At 39.5% G+C, this 26,756-nt stretch overlaps 1 protein-coding gene, 1 long non-coding RNA gene and 1 pseudogene across 5 annotated transcripts in view; all 3 read left to right on the top strand.

Moving 5' to 3' along the window:
• Positions 1-1,588: 1,588 nt before the first annotated feature.
• LOC121467448 lies at positions 1,589-5,980 on the top strand (annotated as a pseudogene).
• Positions 5,981-7,431: 1,451 nt separating this feature from the next.
• Positions 7,432-26,756, top strand: part of LOC108149200 (transmembrane protein 65) — a 36,867-nt gene continuing 17,542 nt past the window's right edge. For all 3 annotated transcript variants that reach the window (XM_017276626.2, XM_017276625.2, XM_017276630.1), the window contains exon 1: positions 7,432-7,881. In XM_017276626.2, coding sequence (XP_017132115.1) covers positions 7,587-7,881 — 295 coding nt within the window. In that variant the 5' untranslated portion in view covers positions 7,432-7,586. The remainder of the gene's footprint in view (positions 7,882-26,756) is intronic.
• LOC121467446 lies at positions 12,890-21,411 on the top strand. Of its 2 annotated transcripts, XR_005977505.1 has the most exons (4): positions 12,890-19,947; positions 20,020-20,413; positions 20,474-20,633; positions 20,711-21,411. It is a non-coding gene; the product is annotated as an uncharacterized LOC121467446 (long non-coding RNA). The 2 variants fall into 2 exon arrangements; XR_005977504.1 differs by having other exon boundaries at positions 12,892-20,413.

The following is a 26,756-nucleotide window of genomic DNA, read 5'->3' as shown; positions in this document are numbered from 1 at the left end:
CATTTTGCGACTCCACGGTTTTTCCATTTCCATTTTTATGTACATATTTACATACGTACATTCCAAAATATATTCACATACGTACATTCCAAAATATATTCACATACGTACATTCCCGAAAACATATTCACATACGTACATTCCAAAACATATTCACCCACGTACATTTCCGGAAACATATTCGCATACGTACATAATTTAAAATAATAATTTTACATATGTATCTACATTTGTATATTCTTGAAACATACATATATACGAAAACAAAATACAATACAGTCCACAACCAGCAAACATTCCAGCCGTTCATGTGTGTAAAAAAAAATAAACGCAAAGTGATCATAGGTATTCCAAATTAATTTATATCTTTGTCAATTATTTGTTTACATAAACAACATTAAACAAGTATATGTGAGAAATAACCAGACATATGACACGACGGAGCAGCAAATAAATTTAATAACGAAATACTCCAGCTCCACCTGCTTTTTTTTTGTAAATTTTTTTCCCTATACATATATACAAAATCCACTTGGGACAGTGGAAATATTGAACAGATTTCTTGTTACATTCCATTCATTCCGTCAAAGCTTGAGCAACCAATCCACTTGGGACAGTGGAAATATTCAACAGGGTTCTTGTTACATTCCATTCATTCCGCCACATATAAAAAGCCATATATTGGCATATATTAATATTATTGAATTTTATTTATAAACATAACTGCGCCATTCCATACACGAAGCAATAATAAACATCTTTAGTAAGGGGCAAGCAAAACATAATTAAATAATAAATACGGTATTATATATATATTTATATATATATATATATATATAGATATATATAGATATAGATATAATATATATATATATAAAATGCACCATAAAAATTGTTTTGGTGTTTTGCCAACTAACATTGTTTATTAATTTTTCCCTATTTTGTTACTAAGTAGTCATTGGCAAATCCCACAGCTGCGTGACTGCTCTGGATATATACAATTTATATATTTTGATATATTTCCTACATGCTTTGTTCCAAATAAAAATTGCCATTCATTCCATTCCATAAATTCCAGGTTTCTATTTACTGCTTATTAAACCAATTCATATTAAAATATTTTTGGCATCAAGATCAATACAAGTCCATTGATTTAAACATAAATTTTTTTCTTATTTACGGCGAATAGGGGCAATTTCCTGATCCATATTCTAGCATGCCCATAGGGGATAAGAAAAATTTGAAGACAACCCCGCGGGTAAGCTTAGAGCGTCCACGATCAGCGTCCCCTCGCGTGTCTCAGGGTAAACAAGAACCCAAAGCGTTGATATCCAACGCAAAAAGCGACAGCTCCTTAAACGCTCCTGTAGTTCCACAGATTAAAGTCACGCGATCCAGCGTAAAAATGGCCCAACGCGACGCAGTTTTATACAAATTTATTTCGATCTCTGACCGTCTGAGCACATTTGAAGCCAGAATAAACGTTTCAGGGGCTTCAGAGCCAAGTTCGACGTGATCAAATCAAGGCATTATGGGACAGGGTAGAGAACGAGTTCGAAGTGTGCTCAGACGCAATTCTTGCGGGGGGCGGGGAGGCGCATGCAATGTTAGAACTTCTCCAAGCCAAATATGAGCACTGCTATGAAGTTTACGAATCCTGTACCGCGAAACTCAGTGAACAAATTGAGCGAGTGAAAACTCAAACGGCCAACGCCAATTCCAATACCCTGCCCATTCCGTTTTCGTCTGGTGGCCGACTGGCGCCATGCGATACTGAGGTTTTCGAAGGAGACTATTTGAAATGGCCAACATTTAGAGATCTGTTTACCGCAGTTAATGTCAATAATCCTAGGTTGACAGCGGTCGAAAAACTTTTCCATCTCAACGCTAAAAGTAGCGGCGAGGCTAAGGCACTCGTATCCAAATCCCCTCTTACAAATGAGGGTTTCGATTCAGCTTGGGAAGCACTTCGAGACCGTTTCGAAAATAAGAGACTGCTAGTAAATAGCCAACTCAAACTGCTTTTTAATTTGGGTTCCGTAAATCCCGAATCTGGCCAGGCACTGAAAGACCTACAGAGCACAATCCAAGGGTGTTTGATAGCGCTGGCTCATTCTAACATTTCCACAGAGAACTGGGACTGTCTCCTGGTATTCCTGTGCGCCAGTAGATTGCCGAAACTGACCCTTTCCTTATGGGAGCAGTCCCTTTCATCCAAGTCCGACATTCCGACCTGGGATGAAATGAACACATTTCTTAGCGAACGATACCGAACACTAGAGGCGATTGAGGATATGAAACCCAGCCACAGCAATCACTCTAACGCTATAAGTCAACCCGTTCCCAGGAAGCTCAACTCCTTCGAAGCCAAGGTGGTGACTAAACCAAAGAATTGCGATCTGTGCTCAAAAGAGAGTGCGCCTATGCCAGCGTTTTCTCCAGATGTCTGTGGATGCGCGAACAATCTACATCAAAAAAAAGCAGCTTTGCCTAAATTGTTTCGCAAGAGGACACCAACTACGTGACTGTACTAGCGCTCACAGCTGTTTCACATGCCGAGGTCGGCATCATACACTGTTGCATAAAGGCAACCCCATTTCCCGTGGGTCAACTTTCGCAATTAGTTCCTCTGCAAGCCCTCAAAATCCAGCGGTGCAAGCGGCCGCCAACGGTCTAGAAAATCCGCCCAGTGTGCAGAACTATTTTGCAACCGGTGCTAGAGCGGTTTTGCTAGGCACGGCCATTATTGATATATGCCACTTGGGAACGAATTACAGGGCTCGTGCTCTAATAGACTCGGGTTCTGAGGCAACGTTTATTTCGGAACGCCTGTTCAATCTGATTAAGCTGCCATTCCGCCTTATCCAAGCCCAAGTTTCGGGCTTAAATCAAACCGTTTCCGCTCAGGCGACCAAGCTCTACCATTTTTCTATTCGAGCCCCTAATAAGCCAGACCTTCAGCTAGAAACCACAGCTTACGTTTTGCCAGAACTGGCTGGAATGCTTCCGCCGTACCCAATTCCACGAGATGCGCTGGTTGATTTACCGGCCATCCCCCTGGCAGATCCAACATTTTTAGAGAGTTCACAGGGCCGACATCTTATCGTCCGTGTTGCTGAGCGGCACGCGCACCAACATTTGCGGCTCTCTGATAGGACAGGAAACTATCTTCGGCTGGGTGCTTACCGGCCCAGTGTCCAACGCATCAGTAAAAAAGCGGGTAGCAGCTTTCACGACCCAGATAACCGAAACGAGTGACAGGGTCTTAGAAAAACTTCTCAAGAAGTTTTGGGAGGTGGAGAATATACCAACAAAGAGGGTAAAGGAATCCGATTCCTATTGCGAGAGCAATTTTCTCCAAACCACCACTAGAGACGCAAGCGGGAAATACGTGGTAACGTTACCGTTTCGCGAACCCGAAAATTTCGGTTCCAAATTGGGGCACTCGCGATCCATTGCCCTAGCTCAGCTTCTTAGGAAGGAAAACCGTTTAAAAAGAGACTTTCCACTAAAAGAGCAATATGACTCAGTCATTCAAGAGTATTTGGATCTGGGTCACATGAGAGAAGTTCCCCCGTCTTACGATACTCCAAACTATTATCTTCCACACCGTGCTGTGATCAAACCCGAGAGCACCACCACCAAACTTCGCGTGGTATTCAATGCTTCTAGCCCTTCAGCAAATGGGACGAGCTTGAACGATATTCTTCATGCTGGTCCAGTCCTACAATCTGATTTAACCATTCAGATCTTGAAGTGGCGTTATTTCCAGTACGTGTTCAGTGCAGACATTACAAAAATGTACCGTCAAATCTGGGTCGATCCCAAGCACACGCCGTTCCAAACAATTTTATTTCGGAATAAAGAAGGACAAGTAAGCGATTTCGAGCTAAAAACCGTCACCGTTTTTGGCACTTCGCGTACTCCAACAATTGGCAGACGACGTAGAAACGGAGTTCCCTAAAGCAAGCAATATTATTCGGCATTTTATGTACGTAGACGACGTTCTGGCAGGGGCCAATTGCATACAAGAGGCTCGACTTGCTATCAGCGAGCTTTGCCACGCTTTTAACCTCGCCGGGTTCCCGTTGAGGAAGTGGACAGCTAATCAGAATAGCATACTCGAAGATATCCCTAACGAGCACCTACTCCACGATGACTTTCGCGATATCAATTCCGAAAGCACTACCAAAACACTTGGTGTTCGGTGGAATGCGACCTCGGACGAGTTCTATTTTGTTCCACCGCTAGTTTCGATTGAATCTACGGTTCATTATGCAAGAAATTTGGTTGCAAGAGTTGGGCTGGGATGAAAATATCCCCACAGAAATGAATCAAAGATGGCAAGAGTTTTTGCGCAGTTATTCCGAGCTCAAGCAAATCCGTATTCCTAGGTAGGTTGGTTTCCAGCCAGAGACGAAGATCGAGCATCATGGGTTTTGTGATGCGTCGCAGAAGGCATATGGGGCCGCAATATATTTGCGGGTTGAAGTAGGACATAATATTATGACACATCTGCTTACCGCCAAGACCCGAGTCGCACCTGTAAAAACGGTGTCCCTTCCAATTGTTGTTGTCAGAAATTCGCAGCTATCCTTCCGAATATGCCATTTTCCAATTCCGACATTTTCTGCTGGACTGATTCCACCATCGTCCTCGCATGGTTGAACAAACCGGCATGCCTCTGGGCCACGTTTGTAGCCAACCGAGTGACCAAGATTACTCAGGCGACGAGCGCTGAGCATTGGGCGCATGTGCGATCTGAGCACAATTCCGCGGACCTAGCCAGCCGAGGAGTTTCGCTGCGGGATCTGGTTCATAGCCAACTCTGGTGGGAAGGACCGGACTGGTTACAACAGCCAAAAGGCAAGTGGCCAACACAGGGGCTTGCGACTCCAGTTACAGACTTAGAGCAGCGTGCTGTGAAGGTCAATTTCGCAAAGGCCCGATCCGTCGATTTTCTGGAACGATTCTCCAAGTTGGACAAGGCTCTGCGGGTCCTTGCGTACGTGTTATGGTTCATTCAACGCTGCCGCAAGATGCCGAGGGGCCCAGCTGACCGGCCTACAAAGGCGGAAATCCGAGAAGCTGAAAGAGCCCTTATTCTATATGCTCAGCGTGAGGAATATACCCAAGAGCTTAAATTCCTAAACAATAAGAGTCCAATTCCAGTGTCCAGCCCGTTAGCCAACCTGTTTCCATTCCTAGACCAGCACGGCCTGTTAAGGGCATGTGGTCGCATTACTGCCTCAACAGCACTTCAGTATGACGAGCGCCATCCTATTATACTGCCATATAACTGTAGGCTCTCTCGTCTGCTCGTCCTATTTTCACACCAGATTTCCCTGCATGGCGGCAACCAACTAGTGGTACGCCTCATTCGATCGAAGTATTGGATTCCTAAACTCAAGAATCTGGTAAAAGCTGTACTAAACTCTGTAAGGTGTGCACTATTTACAAGAAGAGATTACAGACACAATTAATGGGCGATCTTCCGACCGATAGAGTCTCCTTTTCCAGGCCGTTTACATATACTGGCATTGATTATGCAGGCCCATTTGAAATAAAAAACTATACAGGCAGAGCATGCCTCATTACCAAGGGATATGTTTGCGTGTTTGTGTGCTTCTCCACAAAGGCGATCCATTTAGAGCCTACTTCCGATCTCAAAACCGAGAAGTTCCTCGCAGCATTTGCCCGAATCGTAGCGGGTTCATTCGGATAATGGCAAAACCTTTGTGGGGGCAGCGACTCTACTTTCGCGTGATTTTATGCAAGCGATCAAGGAGTCTGTGACTGATGCCTATAGCCATCAGGGACTTTTGTGGCGTTTCATTCCACCAGGAGCTCCACATATGGGAGGACTGTGGGAGGCTGGAGTGAAAAGCTTTAAAACACTTTTCTACAAGTCGACGTCAAGTCGGAAGTACACGTTTGAAGAGCTCTCTACCCTTCTTGCCAAAGTTGAAGCGTGCCTTAATTCCAGGTCACAGTCTCCTATATCGGAAAATCCTTCTGATTTGTTGGCGCTAACGCCAGGCCACTTTCTGATTGGGGGTCCGTTGCTTTCCCCAGCTGAGCCCAAAATTAAGGGCGACGCTAAGTCGATTATAAATCGCTGGCAACATTTAAAGGCCCTGCATCAGCAGTTCAGTACGCGATGGAAAGAGGAATATTTAAAAGAACTGCACAAGCGCAATAAGTGGCAGAATCCTTCAAAGGATCTACAAGTCGATGATATGGTGGTCGTCAAAGCAGACAATATGCCATCAAACGACTGGCGGCTCGGCAGAGTTGTATCTGTCTTTCCAGGGGCCGATAGTAGAGTTCGCATAGTAGAAATCCGTACCGCTCGAGGAATTATTAAACGTCCCGTCCATAACCTAGTACTTCTTCCTATGGAGGCCAATGCAACCTCAGTACTTCCAAAATAGTTCCTTCTGTCCTCATGCTCCAAAATTCGTTCACGATTGACACTAAATGAACTTATCATTTATTTTTTTTTATATTAAAGCATTAAAACCATGGCTCCACGACCTCGCAGCGCCCAAACTCTGGACGACAGACGTTCCCGAGGTACTCGATCCTACCGCTGCCGAGTCTGTCGGGGAATCCATCCGCTACGGAAATGCAACAGGTTTCTGAGCGTCTCCGCGCCGTTATCATTAACAAATACTGCGCTTATTGCCTGGCGCATCAGCATTCCGAAGAAGTATGTCGCAGCGGAGACACGTGCAAAAAATGTGGGCAGGACCACCACACGTTGCTCCATATGCGCGAGTCTTCCAGTTCACGACCCCAGTCAATTTCTCCAGTGCGACCTTCGGTAACTTTGTCACGTCCATCAGTTTCCGGCTCACGCTCTCGGGGTCCAACGCCCAGCCTGCGGAATCATTCCCGTCATTCCGACCAGGCCGAAGCGCCAACTGCAACTCCATCTGTGGCGTCTCTGTTGCAGCATCGGAGTGTGCAAATCATCCCGACGGCCATCGTGGTACTCGACACAGGAACCCTCCGCGCCAAGGAGGGGCCACTGTCGATATTATTCGTTAACAGTCGAGAGCAGTTATGAATTCCAGAATTCCAGATGAATTCTCATCTCGCCCTCGTTCTGTTAAAAGTCTCCACCCCCGCTCTCCTAACATTAGATTTAAGTAGAGTTAGTTAGTTCTAATTACGAAGCCAGAGTGTGAAGTTTAACGTTGTGAAAAATTCCATTAAATGAAAGTTGAAAAAAAAAGAACCCAGCGAGTCGCCATTTCCACTAACCACTGCCACGGGCAGAAATCCGCCAAACCCCCCACATCTTCAAAGACCACAACCTGTTTCAAACTTCACCGTTCCCATTTCGTCGCTAACCTACCGTCGTTAAATTGACGCACGTTTATTATATCAATGAATTCGCGGTCACACTGTATTTTGTACGTCAAAACGCTTAGCGAATTTGTATACGAAGTGTAAACAATTTTGAGTGCATGTGTGTGGGGCAGTTTATTTTCTTGATTATACCAAAACGCGAGGAAGAATATTCAGCGTGAAATTAAAATTGTATAATAGACAATAAATAAAACCGGTGTAAATCAACAATGCGACAGCACTGTCATACCATGCTCTGGAACCTAGTGCGCCAGTGCAATTCTTCACCGATTAAACAGTCGTGGCCCTATGGCCAGTTATTGGGAAGCCAGCTGTTGAACCTTCCGTGCTCCTCTAACGCTGCCACCTGCACCACTTCTTCTAGCAACTACTCTAAGTTCAACACACACTTGTCCACGGAAAAGGCTATGGAGCTTTTATGCAACCTAGACGAGGAGGAGCGTAGCAACCTTCGCTGTGCCCTCGGCAAAATAGACGCCGACAAGGAGAAGAAGTTTTACGAGAGTAAGTTCCTTATATCTTAATTAATCGAATTTAAACATACATATGTCCGTTTCTAAGGACACGGTCATTACGTGTCCAAGTCGAGGGCAACGGAAAGTAATACTTGGTCCGATTGACAGCCGCACAGTGCACAGCGACTCCCTTCATGCAGCAAATGTGTTCTAGAAGGCCGGTTTCAACTTTGATGGATCGTTCTAGTGTTGTGTATTGTTTGGCTTTCTTGTGTTCGGCTGTTAAGCGTACAGTTCTCGGCAGACTTGTTTGGCAACAGCTAACTTCTCGTCAAATCCGCGTACCTAAGCGGTGCTCAGATAAGAGGAGCAATCAAATAGTTCCTTTTTTTTGAAGAGGAAAGAACATTCGTAATTGATACTCAACGTCAGTCGCCACAGAGTTGATTACAACACAATGGATCCAAACTCTAAACCTGAAACAAATCGCAAGCAACATTTTTCATATATGTATGAAACAACTGGGTTTTTACGTTGCCATATAGTTTTTTTCAGCAATGATAACCTAGATGCGCAGAGCACCATCTATTTAAGGGATGGTCCGCTAGCTTTTGCCGTGCCAAAAATTTCCAGTTATTATTTAAACGATGTGTTTTCGATGCAACCCAAAATGTGTTGGTCACTAATAATATTATCGATATATTGAATCTTTGTGCTAAAAAATTAAGGTTTTTGTTTCCGTAGTCAACGATAGTGGTAAACGCATCACTACACTTTGTCATTCCAATAGAAACAATAGGGTGAAATGTTTTTCTGGATATTTCGCCAGTATATAAGCTATTGGCATGAATCTTACCTTAATAAGAGTAAGGGTGCCGATCGGACCTTTATATCCTATAGCTCCCATAGAAACAATGGGGTGAAATCGGTTAAAATGTTATACTCTTTAGCAATTTTGGCAAAGTCTGAAAGGGTATTAACACTTCGGTTTTTATATGCTGTGTTTTATTATCCTAAAACAAAAAAAAAAACAACCACTATATTTTTCTATACTATCGAAACAATCAAATATTTGCTCTCATAATATCGAAGACTTCCTCCAACAAATTCTGCGTACGCTACTGTGACATTTCACGGACGTTTAACAATTTGTAGTTTAGGAAGGTATTGGCGAAAGTATTGCCAATCCTTGAAATTAGTTTAGATCGCTGCTTTAGTTATGAATGAATCCGCCGTAATTCACAAAGACACTCTAGCCCACCAAAAAAAAAAAAGTTGCCTAAATTTATATATTTTTAATTTTTGTTTAACTTAACAAAAAGTAGCATAGCCAAGGAAGCACTTGAAAGGTTGCATCTAATAGGGCTTAGTATTCAGGCTCCCAAACTTGCTCCCAAAACAAAAAACTTCATATAAAAAAAGGTCATTCAAATTTTGGGCCTAAGCAGAAAATGTCATTTCAACGCTAACTTAAGTCTTAAGAACACAGTGCACCTTGGCTAGCTCATATAAATATTGGTAAAGAACATTTTTTTCAAGTACTTCATTATTTGTTTCCAGGTTCACTGGTTTTGGGCAATAGCTGTCATCATCCGAATCTACCTTACAAGCATCTGAACAACATTATAATGCCTTTTACAAGGTTAAATTATAATAATTTTTTTTTTCTTAGGTGGTAGCTCTAGGGTCATTTTATAGGTCTATGAATAAATATCGTTCAAACTCTGCACACAGAAGCGCAGTTTCAAAATTAGTTTTATTTTGATAGAAAAGAATAAAAATATATTGATTATTTTTGAGTTTTATTTTTTTTAATCAACTAAAATCTCTAAAAATTATTTTTTTGCTCAAATATAATTATTATTTTTAAAGAATATTATAAAATTAAAAATTTTGAAATCTTTAAAGAAATGGATAGATTGGCAAAGATAATCAATATGACGTTTTTAATTGTTTTTGTATGGCGATTTTAAGTGGTTGATTTTTTGATTAAACGAACACATGAATAATCTTTATTTGCAGTCCCTGCTAAACATATTTTATTTGATTAAGTTAAGAAACTGACATAAAAATTTGTAAAGAAACATAAGGCTTTCCACCTTATTTTGTTTAACAGAGATCGCCTTTTTGTAATTGTTTCATCAGATTCAGAAAAAAACATTTCGCAAGGAACAGACGTTGCTAGCAAACATATTTGCTGTAATGCAATGTTATACAATTGAGGATAAATGTCACCAGAGGCATTCTGTTGAGGAATTCCTCTTCGAATTTTAACATACCTCTTGGTCATCCAGTTTATGCTCATTTTCTTCCAAATCTTGAAACGGTGGGCCATTTCGCTCTGAAGATTTTTTTTCCATTTTTAAATGTACCACATTGCTTAGAATGATGACCCTTGAGATAGTAATATTTCTTTTAGAAGTTTTTGCAACTGTTACCCGATAAAACGGTTTCAGTACTGGTATCACTTCTTCAACACCGAGTCTAGTCGAAAAATTGGCACAGCAACCATGTTTGCCTCTTTCAATTTTACAAGACGCTCAAAAATGTAAAATTTTGAGTTCCAACGAGTTTGTCCATCTTGAACCAGCTTGAAATCTGACAGATTCATTTTCTTTAATATTTAAAGAATAATTTCGCTGCTATTTAAATATTTCACGTTAGCTTTAACTCTCTTATGCATTTTTGTTAACCCATTTTGACAACTAAGTTTAGAGCTCCCACTAGCTTAGCGACGCTGGCGGACGTAATTTTTACTGGTATGTCTTTCAATAAATGCTTCACAAGATTCCTTCTTAATAAAGTGAGCTATCACCGCCATCCGTCAGTTGTAAAACGTATGACAGTTGCTGAAGAAATGGCTTATTTTATATTACTAGCCATTTCGACTTGCACGCAAAAACCAATACGAGCTCAACTCTATTAAATTGGCATTTTTAAATAGCAATACAAAAATAATAAATAAGTAAATAATAACAAAATAAATTAATAATTATACATAAATGTAAAATTATGATATTGTGTCAAAGAAAAGAATGTTAGTATATCAGACTAAATTAAAAATAGTAAGTAAGCAGCTCTGGGAATATATAATAAATTAATTAAAGAGAGCAAAAATGAGCAAAAGAAAAATTAAGAGAAAAGAGAACTAGTCAGCAAAAAGAACAATTTTGCGAATAAAGAACATTAAGTAACTGAGAAAGCTTCTGAGCAACTGAACTGAAAAACTGAGCAAGTGAACATGGAAGCAACTGAACTGAAAAACTGAGCAAGTGAACAAGGGAGAATAAATGTAAATTTAAAGATACAAGATAAAACATTTTTTGAATCCCAGATGTTTTGGAGCAAAAGCTATGCTCATTCGGTGGAGCCGAGATAGTAGTTTTAGATCGTCCTTTCTCCGAATGCAGATGTAGTTTTCGCAACCCGCCGCTTTTACATGCGCAAGAGAACGCTAAGTAAATACTGCTGTAAGAGTTTAAAGTCTCTTCATCTTCTTTTTTACAGAGAGCTGCTCGTTAATGTAAAACGGTGCTTTTGAGTCGATTTCCAGGAGAGCCCAGACCAGTGGTAGTTTAGTCTAACGTCGCCGCTATACAGCTCTCAATAAGAGGCACCACATGAATCCGGATATCGTTAGCAGCAATCGGGCGTCGAGGACGAATATACACCCAGACAGTTTTCTTTAGTTTAAAGATTATTTAAATATTTATAAGGAAAGGATTCTTTAAACGGATCAATTTTTGTTGGTAGAGATGCCCTGCGATCGTCTCATTCTATTTTAACATCTCAAACTTGAACCCACCAAAAAGTGGGATTGCATCATGAAGATTCGACTTTGCAGTTGACTTGGCTGGTTGCCTTGACTTCACAGGTAGTTATGTACGCTTCGGCCTTCCGTAATGATTCAAATTTTCATCACTATTTAACAACTGATCTTTCAACGTCTTCAGTATATAGACACCCAATTACCTAGCTTTTGTATGAATTTGATGCTTTCTGAAAAGGTTGATCTTCTGTGCCCCAGCAACGTGTAAACCAGTACTCACACTTGAAATTGAAGAAATTCCTGCAACGTACGACGAGTCTCAGAGTTAATTCGAATTTCTAAAAACACAGAATTGTTTCAACACAGTGACACTTTGTGAAATTCATATGTTAATGACAGAAAAAATACCCGACTATTATATACCCGTTACTCAGCTAACATATTTCATTAAAAATATTCCCCAGAAACAATCGGGTTATAGCTGGCGCCATTTGCCGAAGTGCATTGATAACACAAGCAAAGAGCGAGCAGCACCCCACCCCCTCGACAGCGACACTATCTTATGCAGAGTAGCGGCAGAGCACACACGAACAGTGAGTGTGTGTGAAATCGACAGCAATTTCGGCACACACATTCACAAGTTCCCCGTGCAAATAACTCACACAAATTAGGTGCGTGCATTTATTAGAATGTGCCCAGTAAGCATTCGCTTTTACAATAATCAGCTTTTTCAAGTCATTTAAATGATTAAAAAATGACTTGAAAATAACTCGAAAATGGCGTAAATGTTCGCAAAATATAATTCTTGATATAATAATAAACAAGAAAAGAAGCAAACTTCGGCTAGCCGTAGTTTATATACCCTTTGCAGTCATAACAATTATTCTGTATATTTATTTTGGAAGAAAATTATTATGACAGCCATATTAATAAAATTTTAATAAAACTTAAAATTTCCTTCTACAATAGTGTAAAACGACAATATTTTATCATATAAACATGTAGATAACAATATTATTTAATTTTAGAGGATTGCTTGTAGTTTCAGTGATATATATTTCGAAATTCACGTACTAAGCTCCACACCACGACAAGGTCTCAATCCACGAGGTGGAAACAATATTAGCTTATTATTTTCTATGTTGTTTTTGGCGACAATACTTTATTTTTGAAAAACTGCAACCTTTAAATATGTATAATTTATTATTAAACGTTTTAAAAATATAGATAAATATGTACAATAAGAATATAAAATTATATTTTTACAATTTATTATTATTATAATTTATTTATTTAAAAAGTATTTAATATTTTTACAATTTAGTGCTTACCTATACTTTTTTACAATTTATACCTAAGGAAAATTCCGTCATGATGACTATATGGGGTCTCATAAGTTAAGGCGAAAGCTTCCGGTTTTCGAGCATCAGTAAAAATCCAATCGATTTGCTTAAGGTGCTTTTTTGGAGAGCTGTTGACTCCAAAAGGTTATATCCAGAGAATCGCACTTTGAGGATCTGCAAATATCAATATCTCCTAATATTACCAATTTTGCGAAATACTCTGCTTAGCAAAGATGAGTATTCCGTTTTTCCCAATACCGTTCAAACGATTGTTATTTATTCTTCTTATAATGTCGAAATCCCTTATGCATAACTCTTAATGTGGAAGAGTCCAGGTTTCAACGAAACATAAAAAGTTTGCGGAGCAGATAATTTTGTCGTTAACAATATCTTCGTGATGAGCACTGACGGTAACCATGTATTTAGTTCTTATCTTGAGCTGAAGATTATTTACTGTTCCCTGGGCTTCAGAGGATTCATATTTTGGGCCATTCTTAATGTTCTGCCTCTATTCCTTTCTGTCATATTTGCTGATTTAACAGTATCTATGGCAGTTGAAAAGAACTCTTCAGTCTGAATTTGGGCAAGCTTTAAGGTGTTATACTGGGCAAACTCATCATAAGAGCAGAATTAATGAGCTGCGTCATCGGGGATCTCGGTAGGTTAAACAAAACTCTTTGCCTAAGAAGCTCTACATCTGCGTCTGTCATGTTTGCCTCGGACATGATATTCAATTTCTGTAAGCTCAAAAAACATAAAATTATTCCAAAGGTTATCTCCGGCAATAGTTGTTGCAATTGTAGGGACTATTACCATTTCCTTGGAATATCCAACGATCTTCAACTGGGCTGCGCCGCTTCAGATCCCCAAACACTATAATTGATTTACCCCCAAAAATTAAATCTTGAGTTCTAAAAAGTTAACGAAGTCTTTGATCTAAAAACCCAATTATTTTCGATCCAACCATGTAAATTTCGTCTATAATAATTAGTTCAGTGTCTATTAACTTACAATGCATAGTGTTTAGGGTCTTAAGGGACCTGATGGTTGATTAACCTGTAGCGAAGAAGACCTCCAACTCCAAAAGCAGCTTTTCCAGTAGGAGCACAAAGTAAAACCTTTGCAGAATCAGTTGCCCCAGGAAGCTTATTTGCCCGCCCAGCACCTCCACCAACATATTCAAGAAATATTTTTTTTGCTGCATCATTATGAATTACATGGGCATAATACTGCCGTAGCTTAAAGTATAGCGACCTAGTAAAGGAGCAAAGGGTGTCACTAGATACCAAAGGAGGGAGTCTAATAAGTTGGAGTTCACCTCTGGTTCCTCTGAGCTATTTACTTCAACTTCATCTTGGAGTATATTTACGTTTTGTCCAACGTTCGGCTTCTCTATCAAAATTTTGCAAATCTTGAAGAACTTTCTCCAATTCTGAAAAGTTGGGGGGGTTGGCGGATTTCTGCCCTTGGAGGATGCTGGTGATTTTTATTTCATATGATTTATTTCACTTTACTTGCACGACTTCACTTTGTGGCTTCGAACTTAGAACTCCTTACTCTACTTAAATCTAATGCTAGGAGAGCGGGGGTGGAGACTGTTAACAGACCGAGAGCGAGATGAGAGTTCATCTGGACATAACTGCTCTCGACTGTTAACGAATAATTCGGACAGTGGCCCCTCCTTGGCGCGGACAAATTCCATATAATCAAAAACATCATATTGCTCTTTGTTTGCCTTGATTATTTCAAAATAATTTCCGAATGTTCTTTCATTAAAATCCCTATCCTCACTGCTCCACGGGAAGAAAAGCATTACATGCTCTCTAAAACAATCAGATGGGGAAGAGTTTATAGTGAAACGATCTCATCTAAAAATTAATGCATGCTTTCGTCTTTTCACACTACCAGTCCCATCTTAAAGTAGGTAACTTTGTTCACCAATGACGTTTTCATCGTCTAGTTCCAAGTCGATCCATTCATCATAATTTTCGTTGGACCTTTCTGATCGCGCGTTTGACTTGCCGAATTTATACCAAGCCGCAAATAATGCAAGACACTTTGACTATAATACGTACCGATCAACTAAGTTTTTCTTAAAGATAGCAGTTGAGTTGTCAGGAAGCTGAGCTAGTTCCTTATTAGATCGTACTATCCGCACTCTTTTATCTGGATGGCAAGTGTCAATACAAATATTTCATTCGCTAGCCTCTAAAATGTGTAACCCCAAAATGTTGTAAGCTGCTTCTTGGGCAGATATCTCCGTAGCGTTTATGACTTTGCTCCCGAGATGCTGCAATTTTCTTTTAACAGAAGTATTTTCATGGCTTATTTCGGTCATTGCTTCGTGAGGGAGTTGCGATACGCCACGGTTGGATATGTTAATGTAGTTAACTATATAGCTGCAACAGTCGAACTCGTCTAGGATAAATTGAATATCCATTTTTGCCCTATGTAATCCCAAAATTGCGCCGAAAAAATAACTGAGGCCTTTTAAGGCTGGACTGAATGGCGAACTTATATTCTTCAAATGTAATCTCAAGGTGGGCCAGGAAAAGTTCAAAATTATTAAATGCGGCTGCTCCTACATCGGAACTAGAATTTAAAAGCTCCTTCATTTTTTTTAACAATTGTTTATAATGTTCAACATTGGTTCCATTTTCTTCCAATGGATAAAACCAGAGTTTCAGACATTGGAGGGCACGGCATATTGAAGCGACAGAATTCCTGGCCCCGCAGTTCTCTTAAACAGGAAGAACTGTGCTTTTGGCGCTGGTATTGAACGAATAAATATAAAGGACTTTAGGTACCTAAGCACAGCGACGATCGTAGAAACGAATCTGTGATCTAGTTTTTTTTTGCATAGGTCACATTTTCCTTAAAAATTACACCGCAATATATAGTTGAGAATGATAGTTCTTCCACATCTACATCTAGGGTCAGATATGTTGGATGGCGGCAATGTTCAGGGGTCATTGCAATACTTTAAAGCTCAGTATTGTTGTTTTCTAATATATTTTCATGACCGCCAGGATTTAAGTCTTCTTCTTGTTGGAGGACTTGTTGGGATTACAACTGTTGTCGTAAAATCTCTTTAACTGCTTCTCGGTCAGATTCATCTGCGATAAAAGGTAATTCTGCCCTATCTCATTCTTGATTAAGCCAGTCACCGTTGAAAGCTATATTGTGCTTTCTGTATATTGTGCTTCCGAATAGTTTCCGTCATAAAATTATGAGAGTATTTAAGTTTCCTTTTAAGGTGAATTTGGATTACATGAGTGGAGTCAAAGGAGCGGGGAAGCACACTTACAGTGTCTGGCACAGAAATAGGAACATTTACCACTGCTCCTCTAATTCAACATTGCCCTTCATATCCTAGGGAGATAATGCGCATGAAAGGAATTCGGGGAGAAATAAGGTGCTCTTCAAGACGTGTTAAGTTCTTGAGGCATTCTGAAATTTCTGGAAAGTCTAAACCATTGGCGAGACAAAGAAATGGTAGTCTACCTTTGGAAAGGGCTTGACGACATGTACTGCAAAATATATATTTGCCGGACGGACTCTGAAATTTCCTACTCTATGTACATGTTGGGGAACTTAGAAGCTATAAAAATTTTTTTCAAACCACTTACCTGGGATGAAAACTATGTTCCTCCACAGCATGAACATCTTTCACTTGGTCCCTCCTTAATGTTTTGTAGATATTGTTCCCTCGCAGTGTTTCGCCTCCTCCGGCGCTGTAGTTCCCGTTGATCCTCCCTTTCATCAGGAGAAAGTTCAGCTCGAGCAGCAATATTTCGCTGCGACTGTCTGAAAGATTCTGCTAGACGAATTTTGGGAACTGGTCCTATATGTAATAAGTCTCTCCTCTGCCATTTCCTGAATTTGTTGCTCCCGAAGTCTCCGCTGTAGTCTAGTGTTGTAACGTGACAAAGTGTTGGGATGTATCTGATGTGCCCGAGTTATGGAGCTATTCCTAACGATCAGCAGTATTTTGCGACTGCTTTCGTCGGTATTAGGAATTAGGAAGTTTACGTTGGAAAAGTGACTGCCCTTCTTTACCTATTGGCCTAGGGACTCAGACAGTTATTCAATAATTAAGTTTTAACGACAGATTATCGGAGTTGATTTTACACGAGCAGTAGCTCTTTATTCTTTGGATATCAAATCTGAACTGAACTTAAAGCTAACATAAATGAAACTCATAGCGGCCACTCCAATGGTTAGTGCTTGCCGGCTATGCACGGGCTTCCGGCCAGACGCTGTGTCAGCAATTTGGCCGGAGCAAGCTGTCGGACGATCGGTCATTGTCGTCGCCTGATTAACTTAGTTAACTAACTTATATACTTTATAGGGTCGGCAATGCCACCTTCACTGCGTTGCAAACTTCTGACTAAAATTATAGTACCCATTGCAAGGGTATACAACATGTAAGGCAACCGCAAATCTATCTTGGGGATTGAAATGTTATTATCGGGGTGTTGCTTTGCTTTACTAAATTAATGAACAGGTAGACGCGAATCAACTTCTTATCTCGTTAACTATTTTCAAACGGTACTTCTTCTTATAAATTTTAAGCTCCCGCTCTAAATTGCTGCATTTTTTCTTTGGTTTCATTCCGAAAGTACACAGCAGAGAGAAAACAAGGAGTAAAGTGCTAAGAATGTAAGTGTAAAACAAATAAGTTTAAGACATATAACACAGTGTCAGCAAAACAATTGACGAGATTGGCAAAAAAAAACTTATTGTAAGCTAAGTGGTTAAGGGCAATTTTGTATTTGCGAAGACAAAAGCTCAAGAGCACACGGCCGCGAAAGATGCAGAGCTGTTTGGAGAAAAAAAACGGATTTGATTTTCATATCGGAAACTCATTGGACACATTTGTAAATGATTCCAGTGATAGTGAAAGTGAATATCAAGAAATTAGTTTGTGGGAGGAGTGAGCAACTCAATGTGGAATAAGCTTTGTAGCAATTAATTCACTGCTCTTACTATTGCGGAAATGTAATATTTAAATTCCAAAAGATGCAAGGACCATATTAAAGACTCCTGCAACAGTAACTCAGAGAATAGTTGGGGAGGGTACAAAAATACACTACGGATTGACTGTTTTCTTAATTATTAAGAACTGAATATTTTCAAATTTAGATTTTAGATTTGGGTATTGATGGCCACCTTTTACTTAAAAGTGTTAGTGTTGCAGACACCAAATATGTTTTCCTCATTGGCGTATAAAAAGGAAGGTCAAAGCCAAATTGTGTCATGATTTCTTTCAAGAATTTATTTCAGAATTTAATATTATTTCACAGAAGGGCTTAATTTTTTCTAATAATTTTTTTAAGATAATTATAAAATTTTTCGTCATGGATGCACCGGCAAAGTCGTATATTTTAGAAACTAAGGGGCATAGTGGGTGGACGGTGTACACAAAAAAGTCAGATGTAAAAACATCGACTTATGTTCGCACCAGAGTCCAACACTTTGGCTAGGACCAATTATTCGTTAAGATATAGATCTTAGCCAGAACATCACTTAATGCAATCTCTGTTAAAAGTGTTAAACATTGTCACAGTGCTCCTTAGACTATTTGGTAACTGGGTTTGGCAGAATTTCGTTCGGTGCTTTGTACTGCCCTCCTGGTCACCGTCATTCTTGGTCAGCTCATGAATATCTGCACCGATTTGCCTCTGTGGGTAATCGCATTCGCAGAATGCCCATCACAATTTCTGGGGATGCAGGCGTTTGTGCACTCGGGAAAACACTCTGATGTCTATTGTTTCTGCGTTGCTGTCATACGGTCGTTACCAAAACCAGGCTTCTGCCTCGTGGTTCGGATATTTGAAGTTTCGGTGCCCTACTTTCTGTCCTGACTCAGGACCATCCCTCTCTTGCTAACGTGGACGAAGTTGATTTCTCTGCTGAGTTCTTAGTTGACCAGATCCACCAAGCTGCTGAAAGTGTTCCTATTCCTGCTCCATCTTGGTATACTTCGAAGCCAGAAATTGCTGCCTTGGCCAGAAAAGGTCATGCACTCCGCCGCGTCTGGAGAGGACGAGGCATACCATCGGCAAAGCAAGGTGGAAGGCTGCTGTGTCAGAACTCTCTTTTAGCCCTTCTGTTGATAAGCGTCCAGTAGGCGAGGATGAGGTTCGTGATCATAGTTTCCACAATGGCTCTTGGCATAGACGCGATTGACGGAAAGGTAGCAGAGGCTCTGCCTAGCTCAGTCATTTCGCAGCTCTGCCAACTCATTAATGCCTCCCTAGACCTTGATCATTTTCCAGCCCCTTGGAAGCGTGTTCTAGTCACAATGGTACCAAAAAAGAGGAAAGGACGATCTTGTTCTGAGATCATGCGGATCATGCTAGGCTCTTAGCAATAGCTGCGTTTGATGAAGCCCTTTCAGACCACCAGTTTGGCTTTCGAAGTCGTCATTGTTCTGTTGAGCAAGTGCACTGAGTAGTAAATCATGTACTGGGTGCTTTGGAAGATCGCAAATACTGCTCAGCAGACTTTCTTGATGTTCGAAAGGCCTGGAACAGGGTTTGGCACGAAGGTCTCCTTTACAAACTAATTCCACTTTTCCCTGACGGAATATGGAAGCTAATCGTGTCATTCTTGGATAAAAAGGAGTTTGCTGTCGATATCCATGGGCATCGTTCTGGACTACGCCCAATTCGTGCTGGGGTCCCGCAAGGAAGCGTTCTGGGTCCGGTCCTGTATACAGTTTATACGTCGGATTTTCAAAACCCAGTTGCACGCGGTACACTTCTGGCCACCTATGCAGATGACACTGTATTTCTTGCAGTTTGTAGTACCCCATCGCCTGCCTCCCGGCGTGTCCAGGCGCTTTTACATAATCTCGAGTTTGCGGCTTCTGAGTGGAACATTGCACTGAACGTCGACAAAACGCAGCACGTCACATTTACTCTCCGCCCTGGCCGTTCGCGTAGCCTTTACCGTCATGGGAATGGGCATAAGTTTAAAGACAAGGTTACCTACCTAGGTGAGCATTGGACCGACGCCTTTGTTGGAAAGGACAAATCGACCGCGTGTCGAAAATCGTGTGTGGTTTCAGGACACGGGAGTGCCGACGGTTAGCTGCTCAAATCGATACAGAGATCGCTTGTGGACCACATGAACCGCCTGGCTAGACGGCTTGCTACACTATTGGGTCGACGACGTCTCCGCAGACGGCACCTAGCGAACCTGTGGATTATTGTTCGTGATTAACACGGACGCCTCCTATAACAACACTACACTACTGACAAGCTTTTACCTGCCCTGCACTTAATACCCGAATGTTTGGGATCTTTGAAAACTCCTACGCATATACGAAAACAAAGACCATCCTTGTGTGGCGTGTATAATAATTAATTAATTAATTAATTAAAAACACCACAAGTTCACAGAATGAAAATAGATCTTTCAAGGCGGAAATTTTAAAGCTACAAAAGATTAAGAAGGAATTTGTAAGTAATATATATATTGGACCCTATTTTAATTTGTTTATTAATAACATGAATTGTCAGAAAAAATGTATAGTCACAACAGTCGGTGAAGAACTAAAACAATTTATAAGGGCAGCCATTCGAAGGATATTTACAGACGAATTGCCTTCATCTTAAAGCTGGAAGGGGACTAGCACTAAGCTAAGCGGCGAAAAGTGTTTCCTCGTCAAAATTATTAAAAGTAAGTAATTATTATAGTAATAGGAAATGTAAATAATAATATAACTTATAAATATATATTTTTTGTTCTTATCTTAGGTACTCAAAATTCATTTGTAATGAGAAGGACATGAACTTCTGCAAAAGTTTTTTGTGGGCGCAAAACAACGTGGGTCAAAATGAAGCGGTTTAATAATTTATTTAATGTTCTTATAATTTTCTAACGTACAGAACGTACTATTTATGTGAAATAATTTCTAAAACATGTTTACATGTTTTTAAAAATAGTCTACTGTATATTAGTTGTAAAATATTAGAATAAATATATACGCACTTTATAAATATTATATATTGTAATGAAAGTAACCAGATCTACGGAAACCCTTTCAGTGAGCTTTAAATACTCGGATAACGATACAACGTTGTAAAGTTCGCGATAGTTACGAACAGTTGCCAGTCCGGCTGTCATATCACTTCTCTCTCTAATTCTCATTTATCGGTGGGCAGTCGTCGACATCCCGACCGCGTGCTGACCTTAGGGAATAAAGGCACAAAGGAAAATAATCACTGGTGTTTGTGTTTTGACTTCAATGTGAAGCGGGAGATTGATAGTAAGGGCTTTCACAACTAATAAAAAAAGTATCGGCTCTACTTTCCGTAGCGACAGCCGCACCGCGCGGCAGAAATTCATTATAATATTAAATACAAAATAATTACAAAATTATCATTTAAGTTCACATATTATATGTCGTTAAATAAGAAGTAATTACATATCAATTAAATACTATATTATTGAAGAATTTAATATTTATTTTATTTTGGGTCGAAAAAGAGCGAAATGCGATTCAAATATAACTCGACAAGATAGGAAAGAAACTTCGGCAAGCCGAAGCTTATTACTTCGTTCAATTACCTAGATTCCGCTACTTGTATTTAATCAATTCAAAAGAGACAACCTTTTTAGGCATACTGTCAAAATATCATAACAATCCAAGCAATAGTTTACAAGTTACAGTGCTGTAAGTGACTCTAATTTTGCGGAATTCAAAAAATTGAAAATTTGGTGAAAAAAATACTGTTCAATGTCATAAATGGCTTGAAGAGTATTATTCAGACTCTGCACCAACAAAATCAACCATTTGTTGTTCGTATTCTGAGCTTAAAAGAGGTCGTACTTGCACCGATAATGCTGAGCGCGTTGGACGGCCAAATGAGGCAGTTACACCAGAAAATTTAGAAAAATGATAGGATAAACATTATAGACAACCGTAAAGCACAAGTGAGGGATATCAGCACAATACACGAACATTTGTTGATGAAAAAGCTTTTTTCGAAATGGGTGCCGCGATTGCTCGATGAAAACGATGGCAAAAATACATGAATTGGGTCACGAATTGCTGCCGCACCCATCGTATTCTCCAGATCTGGCCCCAGCGACTCCTCGCTCTTCGCAGAACTCGTAAATATAATCCGTGGTAAGAATTTGACTCGAATAAGGAAGTAATCGCCGAAACTGACGCATTTTAAGGGCCTCGACAAATCGTTCTATAAAAGCAGTATAGAAAGATTGAAAAAGCGTTGGATTGATTTTATCGTTTTGAAAGAGGACTATGATGATAAATAAAATGGAATTTTGCCGAAAAAAATGTGTTTTAATATGTTAGTCTGAAGACAGAATAAAAGCTATCTGCATGAAACTTTCCCAAAAGTTATCTTCCTGTTGCAGGTAGTCGGAACTAGCCGGATCGGGAGACTATATAATATAGCTCCCTTAGGAACTGCTGTTATAACATTTTTTTTAGTTCAATACTACAGTCTAAATATACCAGAATGTCGCTTCAAACTTTATTTAAGTTCGACGACTAAATCATATAACTCCCTTGGAAACAATCAGAATATAACTTCTCTATTTTTGAATTTTATTTTGAAAATTCTTTTAGAAATATTAATTTGATAGTTCAGATTTAATATTTTAATTTAATTCAAATTGGAAAATGCTGTCATAAAGGAACGATCGAATAATTAAACTGAAAATTACCATAGCTTAAATATTGTTAGACATGTACGCATACAAACCGAAATTAAACTGTTTTCAAGAATATTTAAATTTTGCAATAGCTGCAATGGTATATAAGCTTCGGCTTGTCGAACTAAAAAAAAAAATAAACATCTGCAAAGTTATAATATTTTTCATTAATTTTTCTGATTGTTCCTTCGGGAGCTTATGATAAAGTCAACCGATCCGGCTCGCTCCGAATTATGTACCTGCAATTGAAAGGCAATGACTTCATGAAGAGTCGCTTACAACTATAAAAATTTCTCGAAAAACATTCAAAATCGAGTAAAGCATGACTCCAAAACAAGTCGCGTTTTTTCAGAATAATTAACCGTATAAGACTCTTCTGAAACTCTCCCGGCTAACATATTAATTTCTCCCGAACAAAGCAACCTTGATGATCAGAAAACAAGCGCATTTATGCCTATTTTGATCGGAAAGAGGACTCAAAAAAGACCCAAATTTGATCAGAATTTTTATAAAATGTTGACTGTGTGTGCTCTTCGCTGCTATGCTCGAACTCCATTTTTCAAATATGCACTAACGTCATAACAAAACATAATTGTTAAAACTTTTAAATTTATAGCTTGATTTTAAAATTGTTCGTGTCCACCTTTTGTCGAAACACACACACAGAGCCTAATACTAAGTCCTAACATGTCTCAAAGTGATTTCACGAGTTGTGGGCGTTGGTCCGGTTTGAAATAAAGTTGCGCTGCGTATGAATTCTATAATCTGCATGTTAAATCCCAAGTCTCTAACTTTTATAGCTTGCGAGATCTCGACGTTTATAACGACGGGCAGACAGACGGACATGGCTAGATCGACTTGTCTTTTGACTGTGATCGAATTAATGTGCTACACACTTTTTAACGAAAAAATACACCCTTATACTCTACGAGTAACGGGTGTATTGACTGGTGGTGATACAAACGGCTCAAGTTACGCCACCCTGTGCAAATCCTTTAGAATAATTCCAGTACTATTAAAAATAAAATACGCCTATAAGCCACTCATAACCACTTGTGCTTAGTTCTGCCTCATATATAAGCTAAAGTTTAGTTAAGAATTTTGTGTTACAAAAACTAAACTTTATTATATTGAGCTTTGTTACACTAATTTTCTTAATGACAAACAACTAAAATTTATAACTACGCGTCGCTCCATCGCTGTCACCGTCTCTGATGCTGTTGCTGCTTCTGCTGACGTTCACTATTATTGGTCCCTGTCGCTGATATCGCTGTTCCAGTTGCCTATTCTTTGTTATAATTGGCTGATGCAATTTGGCTATTATCATTGTTGGTGGAATGTTAATGTTGTAGGTTTCCCACGATCGTTAGCAGAAAAATTGCAAGTTCGGCGCGGACTCTATTCAGGGCATGCCAAAAAATATTGGCTGGATGGTTTTTCAAGCGCTGAATTATTGTTTTTATAATTTCTGCGCTTGTGGCTATACTCTAAGTTATACAACTGTGTACGCTTGTGTTTACCAAATGTGTTTTGATCTTGAAGTGCTCTTTTCGGTCTGGCCCCGCCTTTAGCACGATACTCGCTTGATTGGTCGTTTTTTTCGGGATCGTAAGCATAAATCCAAGTCTTATCTCCCGTAAACTTGCATTTGAGCTTGTCCTGATAGTCAGAAAGCATTTTTTAACACACATCAACGCGACGACTTTTTGCAAGAAATTGATCACTTGACTTTTCGTATGCCCAAATGGCCTTTCAAAATGGTTTTCACAGATCCTACTGATATGCCGATCAAATCAGTAAGGGCTTAACAGTTTAACCGACGACTTTTGTGCACTTATTCGTCGTCCGGAGTGCTCCAAGTCATTAACACGTGTTCGACCCTCCTTGAAGTCTTTGTACCATCTATAAAAATTTTTCTGCGACATGGTAAAATCCCTAAAGGTCTTCCACAACATCCTCAGCGTTTCCTCAGCTGAATTTTCACTCCAAATTTGCACTTCTCTGCTCAATTTTATCACACATTTAATCAGTCATTATAAAAATCGAAAAACGCACTCTTGGTCGTTTGGTAAACACAAGCGTAAATAAATTACAGATAATGACATTAACATGAAATTTGGCCCGTATGCTATAAACAGTCAAACAGCTATAAACAGCCAACTCAATAAAACAAGCTCGAATATAAGGCGCGCGATTTCGGTTTCACATTGTCGACCACCTACAAATGCCGACTTGAGCATATTGGTACCGTCATTACAAATTGAGGATGCACCAAACCGCCCTGTGCCACCAGTTTGGATAGGTATATAAATGTAAAGCGTAAGCCCGCAACCTAAAAAAACGAGAACGTTTTAAAACTTTCTTTACGAAGATAAGTTTGCACTGCTTGTCAACGACGACGAAGTATAGTCTAAACAAGCCGCCTCCCATATACTTACGTGAAACAATAAGCAACGAGCTGATAAACTCAGTTATTTGCCTCATCGGCGAGCATACGCTTAACATAAAGTCACTGACAAACTTCAGATTCTGAATAAGGAGAACTACCGAATTGTAGACAAAGCATTAAAACACAAAAATAAAAGCTTTTTTGCACCAGTTCGTGTTTTGGAATCGGAAGGCTTTTCGGTGAAAGGATCCATAATGATAATTAACAGAAATAAAGTTCCGCAGTCTATGTTTAAAATTGAACCCGAAACGAAGCAAATCAAGAAAAACAAAGTTCACTCCATCTATAATCTGCAATACCCTCTACATCGTAAAATATCTGTTCCGCAGCCTATGTTTAAAATTGAACCCGAAACGAAACAAATCAAGAAAAACAAAGTTCACTCCATCTATAATCTGCAATACCTTCTGCATCGTAAAATATCTGTTGAAGAACCACACAAGCGGAAAACCATGGTTGCTGAAATTGGCGAAAATGTTGTAACTGCGGAGGTAACCATAATGCCAACTATAAGGGATGCCCGGTATACAAGACTATTTCAGCAGTCTCATCTGTCAACATTCTTCACTACCCTACTCAAAGGGCACCCAGACACCCAAACGCAGAAACGTCATCACACTCTGCCACAACACCCATGTGTCATTGGTTCTTTGAACGTACGAAACAACCTGCTTGCAGGCTACAACAATAAACATAAATACAAACTGTGGTATGACCTCACTTGCCGCTGTTTACTCTTCTCCCTGATTTTCCGTCTCCAAAAACCAATTAAAGCACTAATTCAATAGTTAGGAGACCGGTTCCTTGCAGCAGGTGATAATAATGCGAAGCGTACTCATTGGGGACCTCGCGTCCGAAATCCGAAAGACAGACAATTATCATTTAATTTTATTTATTTATTTGGATGTACCCTAGCGTTTCAAGTTTAAGAATGAATGAATTACGCTTATGAATGATTACGCTAGTCACTATGTGTTTATAATCAAGACAATTTAAAACAGACAATATTTCTTTAATCACTAGACAGTTGTTCACTTATGATATTTAAAACTAATTTAATTTAATACTAATAAGTGTTCTTTTAATTGTTGTTTTAGAAATTCTTTGAATTTGACTTTGTACTGATTAGCCCTTCTTATTGTTTTGAGGTAGTGAGGCAGTTCGAGCCACAATCGAACAGCATTGATATAAAATGGTCTCTGAGAACACAAAACCTTGTCCTCTGAGAAATTAAATTATGAGTTCTTTTTGAAAGGGCACGCACAAGTTTGTCAGCGAGGTAAGTGGGTTCATTTGTCATTATAATTTTGTGTAGAACGATAAGAGTTCTATAACCTATACATCGTTCGAGCTTCAGGTCATAAAAGGACTGCCAGATTGGAGATGCTTTGGACTCTTCTTTTAATTAATATATATCTGGCTGTGGAGTTAAAACCTACTTTTAATTTCTGAAAGTTCCGAGTATCACAATGACCAAATATTTCCACTCCATAAAATAGGTACATTAAATGCGACAATGGAATCAGGCTATAAGTTAACAGCATTTCGTACCTATTTAATGGAAATATTATTAATGACAATACAGGGGTGGTTGTGAGTTTCTGGGGCTTTTTATTATAAGACATTATATATTATATTATAAGACATTTTGATTTAAGAGGATTTAATTC

Source organism: Drosophila elegans, unplaced genomic scaffold (assembly GCF_018152505.1).
Source record: "Drosophila elegans isolate 14027-0461.03 unplaced genomic scaffold, ASM1815250v1 contig_402, whole genome shotgun sequence".
In the NCBI taxonomy this organism is placed as follows: domain Eukaryota; kingdom Metazoa; phylum Arthropoda; class Insecta; order Diptera; family Drosophilidae; genus Drosophila; species Drosophila elegans.
This window is presented reverse-complemented; position numbering and strand designations above follow the sequence as displayed.